The sequence below is a fragment of the Camelus dromedarius genome, chromosome 8, assembly GCF_036321535.1.
Source record: "Camelus dromedarius isolate mCamDro1 chromosome 8, mCamDro1.pat, whole genome shotgun sequence".
In the NCBI taxonomy this organism is placed as follows: domain Eukaryota; kingdom Metazoa; phylum Chordata; class Mammalia; order Artiodactyla; family Camelidae; genus Camelus; species Camelus dromedarius.
Window position 1 is genome coordinate 34,651,728 of NC_087443.1, and position 12,166 is coordinate 34,663,893.

The 12,166-nt window shown below is 33.4% G+C and overlaps 1 protein-coding gene and 1 non-coding gene across 4 annotated transcripts in view; both read right to left on the reverse strand.

The window, feature by feature from the left end:
* The window catches only part of CCAR1 (cell division cycle and apoptosis regulator 1), a 45,698-nt gene that overhangs the window by 16,554 nt on the left and 16,978 nt on the right, over positions 1-12,166 (reverse strand). For all 3 annotated transcript variants that reach the window (XM_031461179.2, XM_010985818.3, XM_031461177.2), the window contains 8 exons: positions 10,659-10,788; positions 10,242-10,403; positions 7,438-7,663; positions 6,741-6,854; positions 6,048-6,214; positions 5,117-5,327; positions 4,220-4,303; positions 2,202-2,387 (listed from right to left, as the gene is read on the reverse strand). In XM_031461179.2, coding sequence (XP_031317039.1) covers positions 2,202-2,387; positions 4,220-4,303; positions 5,117-5,327; positions 6,048-6,214; positions 6,741-6,854; positions 7,438-7,663; positions 10,242-10,403; positions 10,659-10,788 — 1,280 coding nt within the window. The remainder of the gene's footprint in view (positions 1-2,201; positions 2,388-4,219; positions 4,304-5,116; positions 5,328-6,047; positions 6,215-6,740; positions 6,855-7,437; positions 7,664-10,241; positions 10,404-10,658; positions 10,789-12,166) is intronic.
* On the reverse strand, positions 6,346-6,410 carry LOC116156142 (small nucleolar RNA SNORD98). The gene has a single exon (XR_004139996.1). It is a non-coding gene; the product is annotated as a small nucleolar RNA SNORD98 (small nucleolar RNA).

A 12,166-nucleotide genomic window follows, 5' to 3' on the forward strand; every position in this document is an offset into this window, starting at 1 on the left:
CTTATGTTAGAGTAGAATGAGGGATCTTAGTATAAACTCATGACTTTCAATATACACAAGATACTGTAATAAACACAGATATAAATATACATATGGAGGTATACAACATACACATACATATATATTCCATAACTGTTCACTGAGAGGGGTTAGGAGCAGCACAACAATGATAACAATGAGTACATATTGGCTTCTAAATACCATTACCATTCTTCACCAAAAGGTACCAAGGCTTCCTAGGGAAACAGCTGATTTCAGAGCTAGGGCAGGGATAGTACACAGTGAGACTGAAACACTGTATTGTACTGCAAAATAAGAAGTCCTCAAAAAATGATGAGGACATTTTAAAGAACATAGAAGCCAACTTGAAAGGCCTCCTGCTGGCCAACTCTGAGATAATTTCACTATCAAGATAAATATTTATAACCTATTTAGTAAAATAAGAAATCATGCATCTCTTTAAGAATAAGATAATTTCCCTACACAATTACAAAATTGTTACCACATCCAAGAAATTTAACGCTGCTTCAATATTATCTAATATCACATCTATGACCAAGTTTCTCCAATTATCCCAAAAATACTCTCTACAGCTTTTTTTCCCCTATCCAGGATCCAGTCAAGTTTCACTCAGTACTAATGTCACTTGTCATTTCTTACTAATCTCCTTTAATCTAAACCATTATTCTTCCTTTCATTACACAGACATTTTCTGAAGAGTTCAGACAAACTGCTTTGCAGAATTTCTTACATTCTAAATTTATCTGACTGTGATTGGAAAAAGAAGTTATGGTATTACAGGTACAATGGAATACTACTCAGCCATAAAAAAGAATGAAATATGCCCTTTGCAGCAACGTGGATGGATCCGGAGATTATCACACTAAGTGAAATAAGTCAGAAAGAGAAAGAGAAATGTCATATGATATCACTTATATATGGAATCTAAAATAATTACACAGATGAACTTATTTACAAAACAGACTCCCAGACACAGAAAACACAGTTATGGTTACCAAAGGGGGAAGGCATGGGGATAAATCAGGAGTTTCAAATTAGCAGATACAAACTACTACACACAAAATAGATAAGCAACAAGGCCCTATTGTAGAACACATGGAATTATATTCAATAGCTTGTAACAACCTACACTGAAAAAGAATATGAAAAACACTATATATATGTATAACTGAGTCATTACGCTGCTAACACCAGAAACTAACAAACACAACATTGTATATCAACTATACTTCAATAAAAATCAATCGATCAGACTTTTCTCACAGATTAAGGTAAAACACTTTTGGCAGCAATGCTTCATAAATAATGATTTATACTTCACAATGTATCCCATCAGGAAACACATAATGCTGGATTATCCAATTACTGGTACTATAACACACTTCTGATATCCATGTATATCAAATTCAGAAAACAAATGACAAGCTTATGCATCCAGGAGTTATTCTATTGGGCATAAGACTGAGGCATAAACGGCCTGAATAAACAGACTTTAAGTCTTAAGAATTGATACCCAATCAAACACAAAGCTTTAAAGCAGCAAAATAAAATTCTCAAACATTTCAGAGCTCAATCTCTGAACTTAATGGCTCTGACAACCAAATTTTCTCATTTCCTATATCTAAAAGATTATTATTCATTTTTAAGAGGGAGGATTAAAAATACATGACTTGGAAATAAATGCCTCTCAAGTGGAGAACAAATAGACAAATTGTGATACATTAATACTATGGAATACTATTTAGCAATAAAAATGAACAAACTACAAAAACACACAACAAAATGGGTGAATCTCTAATGCATTATGCTACATTAAATAGGTCTTGACTCAAAAAGTTATATAATTTCACTTACATGATATACTGCGAAAGGCAGTAGGAAAAGAAAAACAGTAGGAAAACAGATCAGTGGCTTCCAGAGGCTGAGGCAGGTGAGACAGGAAAATGCTTACAAAGGGGTACAACGGATTTTTAGAGGGTGACAGACCTGTTTTACATCATGACTGTGGTGGGAGTTAAACGACTATACGCATGTGCCAAAGCTTGTACAACTATTCACTAAAAGGTTGAATTTTACAATTATGTAAATTATACCATAGTAAAAGTATACACATACATATTCCTAGAACTCTCTATAAACCATTATTATGTTTAACAGTATTTAAGTAATTCAGTACATACCTCTTTATCATCTTCAGATTTCCTATCATCCTCCTCTTCCTCTTCTTTTTCAGATTTCTCTAATTCCTTCTGTTCTTCTTTTTGCTCTTCTACTTTAAGCTGTTTTGTTAATCGGGCTATTAACTGGGACTTTAAGCCTTTGGAACTAAGAGCTCTACTTTCTAATTCTTTTCGGAGATCATTTACCTAAATATACAGAACATAAAACACAGAGAAAGAAAATAGGATACTGAACTAGGAAACTGACAAGTGATCTATTGCCTGATTTTTTAAATTTTTTGGTGAAAAGGACACTTGTACAGCTCATAAAATGCTTGTGAAAATGCAAATTGAGAGAATATTTTTGGAAAATAATTTGAAACATGTTTTAAGATGCTTAAGAAAAAAAGTTAAAGCTCTTTGACCCACAGATTCTAATTTCTGGGAATTTACCCTAAAAGAAATATCCTAAACACAAGTAAAAATAAACTTTAAGAAAAAAAAATTCCTTGTTATAGTCTCTCCCTCCAAAAAAGTGAAGAATATAATATCCAATAGAAGACTAATACCTAAGAAAAAACCAGTATATCAACAGATGGAACCATATAGAACACTTAAAAATAATTACATGGAAAAAATAAAATTAAACAATAAAAAAAAACTACATGGGAAATACTATTATAAACTGAAAAGAATGAGACAGCAACTTCTTTACACAAAATGATTAGAACCAACCAGCCAATCACATCACTTGTACCCAGAAAAAATAATGAAAGATAATACATTGAATTTTGAAGAATGGCTGTCTTTGAATGACAGGCTTGAGTAAACTTTTTCCTTTAATTTTTTATGTATGCACCAATTTTTCAAATAAGCTTGCATTATATCTATAATCAAAAGGAATCCAAGTTTTGAAATAAGAAACTTAATAGCAAAGCCATCAGTCTGACAAAAGTCCAGGGATGCAAGCTTAATTTAATTGCCTTTATTTTTTGAGAGCTTGTTTGGAGGGTCTAGCAGGGGAGCGCAGATACTGGTATACTCCTGACTGAGAAGAACAAACTCTATGGGGGATGGTCACCCTCTTCGACCGAGTGCGCAGCTTAGGGAGGGACGCACAAGGAGAGGTGTCAGAGGAAGGGACACCCGCCTAGCCAGCCAGATCAGCTGAATCAACCCTGGCGATCAGTGGAGTAACAGATGTCTCAGCCAGATCACCCTCACATCCTGCCTGTATTTTTTGAATCTACAGGACTCCATGTGAAACCTGATGCTGAAGACGACAACTTAAGAGTAGTGCAAGAATAACAAACATTCTTACGATACACATTTACTACTTACTAAAAAAGCAATGTGGGTTAATAAACTGTTGTTTCATAAAAATAGGAAAAAAAAATCTGTTTTTTGCTGAGAACAAAGTTTACCAAAAGGTCAGCTTTTAATTGTTAAATAAAAAATTGCAAAACCAAGTAGTGATCAGCTTCTGATCTTCTGATCTATGTAGAATTTATGTATATAAGATCTGTGGATCCACATTCACATTAGAGGCCCAGAGGTACAAAACTACAGAAAGAAAATAGGTCCAGATACCGTGGGGAGCAAAGAAACATTAGTACAGGTTAATCAAAGATTTTCAAAAGAGGTTCTTAAATTATTTTCTTCCCAGTTTAGACGCATATCAGTCCACTTTTCACTTTTAAATTTTCTTTTAAAAACTGGATAATCTTTTTCCTATGTTTCATTCCTCTCCTTGAATTTAAGTCACTTAAGTGCAGAAATAACATCTTGGTCAGCTCCAAAATGAGAAAAGACCATAAGCATATGCATCTTGCTTTCAACAGATATTGGCTCAACTGATTTATGAAGTCACTTTTATTTAATTTTTATAGATACAAACACACAAATATAACACAGAATATTTACAGAAAAAGAGCGGACTTCATTTTTAGTGGCTTATATCTGAAAAAAAAAAAAAACTGTCCTCATTCTCTATTCCTGTTCAGAGATTTCAAATTAAATACCATTATTTTCAAAGTTACCTTCATTGTCTTTGGATCAAGTTTTGACCAATGAGTAGGAGTGGAAATTTCTTTAGCTTCACCATCATCCTTCTCTTCTTCATCCTGATATACAAAGTTAAGAATATAATTACTATTCTGAAACCTTAAAATAAAGGTAATTTATTTTTAACAGTCTGTTGCTGATCTGTGCAAGGTCACAAATGTTTCAGATTATCTTCTCCTAAAGTTATTATTTAGGCAAGTCCACGTACATACATTCTACCACTTTTAACTGATCACAAAGACACTCATCAGCCAATCAAAGCCAGATCTGTGAAACACAAAAGGGTGATAAATTACAACACAAAGGATATCAGGGATGCACAAACACTGCCGGTCTCCACTAACCACACAGTGTGTGATCTTGCCCCAATTTTCAAGCCACCCAAAGACTGATTTAGTCAGACCTTTCAAATGTACCAAAGACGATGCCACATAGCCTGAAATTTCAAATCTCTCAGACTTGTGGTTGTCCAATTTCAAATATCCATGACTAGAACGGATGACCGTGAAAGAGAAAATTTTTTAAATTTTAGAAAATGGCAAAATGTTTAAAATGGCTTAATACTGAATCTTGCTCAACAACTGGTCCCAGATTCCAGCAACTAGACCTATGATAAAAACAAAATTCTGTGCAATTTAAGCACAACTTATTTTCCTTTGAGGTCTCAGCACTCTTAAAAGTTAGCATAATAGACAGATTTTTTTTTAAGAGAAAAGAACATAAAACTATACTGCTGAAAGCTGGATTACCAGTCGCTGTTACCAGCTATGTTCCTCCATGTGTGTTTGTTATGTAGTGTGTGGTGTGCATTTGTGCCTGTGTTCCTGTGCCTGTGAGAAGCGGAAATAGAAAAAGGGATTAGCGTTCAGTGCCTGTTCTCCATCAGCCTCCTTGCGTTCACCCTGAAGCTTCTCGACCAGCTGCTGCTTGTATCCTCGGGAGAGGGTTTCCCACTCTGAGCGGGTGGGAAGGCAATGCCAAACATCCGGGAAAAATAAAACCACTGTCTCCACATGAGCTGGAACTGTACGCCCCTTGTGGGTCTCCTCAGGGCGATGGTAGCGAATCTCTGCAAAACGGTACCTGTTGCAAGGGAAGAAGCATGTTGGAAAAAAAATTCTAAAATACATTTTAAAGACCCTAGTTCACTTGTAGCACATCAAGTAAAGAAACTTTGCTGCAAGAACTTGAGGTTGGTCTAAAGAAAAAAAAATTATAGAAGCCATAGTTCCTCTTTTGGTACATTTGTACAATATTTTATGGTTAAGAGAAGAGTATGTTCCCGAAAGCATTTTCAGAGCTACCCATAATTTAGAGAATACCTGAAGAAGCTGGATAGCTGTTCAGATTTCATGTGCTAAAAAAGAATATTCTCAATTAAGTCACAAGAAATATACTAAAATACACAGGACAAATAAGCCTCAAGAGAAAATATGGCTGAACAAAAATAATCAGCAACTACATCATTTTATAACAAAAGAATTATAATGAAATGAAGTTCTCTCTTGACGATCTTCTCCAGCTATGCATGAAATGAAAAATATTTTCAACATACATCCAACTTCCAAAGTACAGCATTACAAAACATTTAAATTTTCAGTTTATTTTCATTAGTTCTTAATCCTTTTCCCACCCAGCATTTTTGGCACCAAATAAACTTTTGCTACAAGTGGGGATTTTTCCTTTGAGATTACCTGTATGATTAAGATTGCTAAAATAAGGGAGGGAAAAGGCTGACAGACAAGAGCATCTACATAAACTATTAGAAAAACATTTCTAAACAAGAAATGAATTGGTACTTACCATTGTGTGCATACACTTAGATCAATGCCTGTCAGAGCCTTACAACAACGAATAGCAGTCTTAATCAACACAGAGGGGTCTTTCTCTGGGTCTGGTCCATCCAACGAAGGAGACCAGTGGCCTCCAATGGCCATGGCTTCATCCTTGCCTTTCATGCCCACTAAAAACTAATTTAAAACAAAAAATCATTTACATGTATTATTCAACTTTTCAAATTACAAATAAAATACTTGAAAAGGAAAGGAACAAACTTTTCCAATATCATTTTTACTACCTCTGGTATCTGTCAGTCAAGGAAGAGTTCAGTTCATCGTGTTCCACACTGCATTTCAGCAATGGAATAGGATTTACACATCATAACTCATCCTTCTAAAATATTTCCTCAGATAAAAAGTTCTTTTAAAGAAACAAGCTACAATTCAAACTTTAAGAGCATTATACCACTAAGATTTTACTATGCTTCATATATAAATGGCAGTTGAACAAATGACAAGCAAAACTAATGACAAGCAATTGGACATTCTCTGCAATGAGAAAAACATCTACGTTATTAAACTGAGTACCTTAACTATATTAAAATTAGTTATTAAACAAATCAACAAAATTTAAAACATAGTACTTTTAATTTTATATATGGACAGAGCTGAGCAAAGAACGTATACACCTAAAGTTAAAATAAATGTTTCATTTTACCTTAACAAGTCTAGCAGGATGTTGAAATCCATCTCGAAGTTCTTGTGGGTCTTCAGCAAGAGCACATGACTTATGATACAAATCTTCCATACTAGGGCTAGCCATCAGCATTACCTATTATAGTCAAATAATTCAATCCTGTCAAAAGTCTAAAGTAACGTAAAAAAATGAGAAGCACTACTAATTATCCTTACATATTAGATATCTGAAGTTTTTTTTATAAAAATGGAAAGTAAAATGCTATAGCAGAAATGGTATTAGATACCTTATAATTACATAGTTTTAACTTTCAGGGAATCCTTTTGATCAATGTTTTAAAATAGCAGGAAAATACAGACCATAAGCAACATATTGAATGCTACCCTGAAAACTAAACACATAGTGCATTCACCCAACATTACATTTTATCTGGGGCCACCCCAGAAGCAATGCAACATTCCAGAAAGCTTAATAAAATGAATTTCATTGTCACATCTTTATGCGGTTCAAAATAATCACAGTTTTACAGCTTAAGAGTTAAAGCAAAAAGAGGTTAGATTAAATTACTTAACCAAAACAGAATCAGACAGACAAGAAAACACAGGTATTCAGATCTTAAACATAACAGCCACTTTCTGAAGTGAGTTATTACTCCACAATACACTCTTAATATGAATAACTGTTCTGAAATTTTAGCTGTATTACACAGAATACAAACCTTTGCACTGTATAAGTGATCAGCATCTGGTGGATCAAGAACAGCCATATTTTTTTCTAAGGACTCTACTTCTCTGTGCATTACATAGAAATTGCAGTAATTTCCCAGCTGAAATGGTCTTGACAAAGGGAAAGCATCCACCCATGTAAACTGAGCATCAAAAAAGTCACTAGGTATATATAAATTCTGATAACGGCGCCTTAATTCCATCATGTCACAACTAGGACTGAAAAACAGACATAAGTAGTGAATAAGTAGTCATAATATCAAAAACTATGCAAACATTCATTCAATTCAGAAGCTATATAACCTGACATGGTTAAAAGTCAGTTGAAAATGAACAGTCAACTGTTAATGAACTATAGATTTGCATAGAGGCATATGGAAAATGTCACTTCCAAATATGTTTACTTACAGCTTTGAATAAATACTATATGAGTATTACCTTTATTTACTTTTTGTGCGTAGCTTAGAATTCATTTAGAAGACCCTTTGAAATAACTTCAACCCAAGCTTCAGAGAAGATTTGAACAAAAGCAATTCTGCCTCAGTGGAAGCTGCATTTTTGAGAAAACTATGATTCTTATAGAATGGATACAAAAAAGGGTTAAGAGTGGTACCAAATTAGTATGAGTGCTCCTCAATCAGGTTTATACAGTGGAGAAAAGAATACAACCTTTATTCTGCAGTAAGATCCTAGATCAGGCAGAGTTACATTTAAAATTAAATATAAAAATCCAAATGAAAGCAAAATCCAAATGTTTTGGATTATCCACATCTCCATATCTCTCTATGTTAATGATTAAGATCCATCCCTGCTTGTTTATTATGTAAAGAAAGGATCAGTTTTTTTGCCTTTTAAATCCAGTATATTAATTTTTTTAAAGGTTTTCGTATTTCCTAAGAAGCAGGGCTTTTAAAGGAGAAAAACTCAAAAGTAAATCAAATTGGTAAAAGGCTAAGAGATTTCTGTTAAAAGCATAATGAAAAGTGGGAAACACCAATAATTTGTAAGATGAAAAGATAACTAAACTATCCTTTTTAAAGACAACTGAAGACAAGAGTACAAAACATGAACTAATACATCTATAGGGATGTCTTTTAATTTGAAACCTAAAAATAAGAAATACAGAATGATAACCTTATCAGTTATGGTTGTTGACACAATTATACTTATTTGGACAAAATACTGCTGCCAGAATAACAAAAACGTTAAAAACAGCTATTTGAGTTTTATTTTTGGTTTTTAAAGAAGTGCTACAAACAAAAAGTATGTGTAATAGTTTCCTAGTTCCCCACCAGAATTTTTGAAGTTGTGTTTTATCCCAGAAGAGTAAAATCTATAATAAAACAAAAGGTAAGTGCAAATGTATCATTTCTTGGCGTACAGTCTCTTATAAACATGTTACTATGAGAAAAATCTTGATTTCCACAATTACAGATAAGAGGTATGGAAATTTTAAAATCACTTTTATTTGTAATGGGTTCATTTGATGTTCCGGTAATTTACTTTAAAGTGGAACTGTGAAGATTTAACTTGGAAGGAGAAAGATAGCTGTTCGATTTATATCCTATTCATCAACTCTTCCTAGAATAGCATTTGAGACTGGGAACACATGAGTTTAAAAGCAGTAGTCAATATTTTTGAGGTTTTGTTTCCAATGAATTTCTCTGAAATATGCAGAGAAGACACTTTGAAGCATACAAGTAAACAGGGATAACAAAAAAACTAGTAAAAACTAAAAAGTTGCTGATTTGGACTGTCACAAGCAAGAGTAAATAAACACCAACTACATAACAATTAAGCAGGTCACCAAGTGAGATTTTGCCACTGAGTAGCTTAAATAATACACTGGTTTACTCCATACAGAACTGATATAAACTTTAACTTCTGACAAGCCAGTATTATGAATATTAATTATCATACTTTGTTGAAAGGCAGCAATACCGTCTCAGGACACTGAAGTACACAGTTATTTTTACCTATACCAGAAACATTTAAACACTGCTTTTAATGATTCATTTTTCTTATTTTACTGTCAATTTGTTATTTCCATCTGTTTATTCACCTTATATACAATGAGATAATTTTTCCTTTCCCCTAGAGTAAAACAGTCATTTACCAATTTGCCTTTTTATCAATTACGCCTTTGCAGCCATTACTTAGTTGGCAACCACATCCCACCACCACCAGTGAGTATCTACAGCTGTCACATGCTGGGTTAAGGGCTTTAGATACATGAACTCAAATAATATCACAATAATTCTCTAGTCAATAAAACTTCCATTTCACACTCGGAGCTCAGAAATTCTTGGTAACTTTCCCATTACCTGATTCCAAAGGCTAAAAAAATGTACTTACGTATACACACAACTGTGTATATGTTACATGTCTCTGAGTATATATGTAGGTCTATGTTTCTATTATACTACATTGCCACACCTAACTTGAAATAGCTGGTCCGCTACTGTATCATTACTTCATCATATACACTAGACTGTACACAACCTTAATAAGGTTATCAACAAATCTGGATCTTAAATAGTTCTACCTTTAAGGAACAACTTCATTAGAGGGGCTGCCTTTTTCAATAGTTGGTATCTTTAATGAGAGTATGAAAATAATGCGCTCTTGCAAAGAACTAAACTGGTACTTCAAGTTGCATTTCTGTCCTTATATAACTAAGAGCACTAAATGTCGAGAAATCAAAGTTGTAAGAAAAATATCTCCATACATAACACATTCCTCCACATTATACAAAATCTGCAATTCAAGAAAAACAATGGGGAAGACAAGAACTTACCAATCTAAAGAAAACTTTGAAAACTGAACTGTATAACGTGGAACAACACGTCGAACTCTCCGAGGTGACCGTTCTCTCTCTCTTCGAGGAGATCTCTCCCGGGAACGTTTTCTCTGAGGAGATCTTTCTCTGGATCTACGCCTTTCTCTCTCCCTTTCACGACTTAAAGCAAATTTTTCTAAAATTACTACTATTTCTGGCATTATCAAAGAGTTCTTTAATGAAATAAATGTTACAGGTAATAAAAGCAAGATTCCACAGTATACATTTTTTAATTTTTTTTTGAAAACTGTAGTAAAATATATGTAACATAAACTTACCATTTTAACCATTTTGAAGTGAACGGTTCAGTTGCATTAAGTGCATTCACACTGTGCAACCATCAACACCATCAAAAGTATACTTTTAAAAACATACCTTCGGTCATCCTTTCTGTTAGGCACTTGATCCCCTCTGTCATTTCTTCCTGAAAATCTGGATGGTGGATCTAACCTTCGTGCTGGCTGTGGCTGTGAAACTATACGGACAGGAGGCTGCAATAAACCAGCTTTAAAAAACATAGAAAAAAATATTTTAACTTACTTAAACGAAGTTCAAAAGGATTACCTGGTTAAATTTTATATAGAAAAATTTGGCTAACATTTTAGATTTTGTGACCCACAAATGATAGAGACCAATTGTATATTTGTGTATTTTTTAACAACTCTTTAAAAATGTAAATACCATTTTTAGCTCAGGGAACATACAAAACCAGGACAGAGACCAAATCCCAGAGCTGAAGTTTGCCAACCTCTGATCCACAGACATTAAACCAAAGACTGCTATACAACAAGACATTCACAGAGCACTAAGGTATCATTCAGAGGTTATCTACACAGAGGAAAAGAACTCTTATAATGGGGAGATCTATGGCCACCACCTTGATCAAGTAATAAAATTTATCATCAATAATAGAAGAATCTGACAACATATGCCCTCTAGTTTGAAGCAGTATGAATTACAAAACATCACCTATAATGTGTTCTTGCCAAAAACCTTCAGACTTAACTTCTAGTTTATAGTATATACGGCAGAAAGAGGAACACAGTAAAAATATCACAAGGAATCAAGAAAGATCCAGAACAGAACATTTCAAAAGAATCTACAAATCAACTAGACCAATTTCTTAAAAAATCAATGCCAAAAAGGAAGAAAGAAAAAGTGGGAAACTATTCTAGAATAAAAAGACTAAAGAAATATAACAAAACACAACACATGAAATTTGACTGGCTTTTTGTTTAGGAAACAAAAAATAAACTTAAAAGACATTTGAGAGACAACTGGGGAGGTCTGAATATAAACAGGATATTTAAATGCTTTTTCTTAGAAGTGATAGTAGATTATGGTAATATAGGAAATGGTTCTCTTTTAGGAACCTACAGCAGTGGTTGCAGAAACCAAAAACTAGAAACAATCCAAATGTTTACCAAAGAACAGATAAATTTTACAATACTCACACAATGGAATATTAAGCAACAATGAAAACGAAGAAACTAGAGCCACACAGAATGAACAGTATGAAAAACTTTAAAACATAACACTGAATAAGTCTTACAAAAGATCATACAGATGGAATCACATATTACGTAAAATTCAAAAACAGGCAAAGCTAAACTATATTATGAGCAGTTTACTTGGAGTAAAACTATTAAAACAGAGTTAACTAACATTAATATTTTTTTCTCCCATGCAGTCATTACACAGATGTTCACATAATAATATTACACTGCAATCCATTTTTATAACTTTGTTATACTTGTGTCAATTTACAATAAAAGAAAATGCCAATTACAGTTTTTTAAAATACCAACTAAGTAGGCTTCTCCTAAAGTCAAGGCTACCATTTTAAACAATGTCTTGATAAGAAAACATTCAAAGTGTCAAAT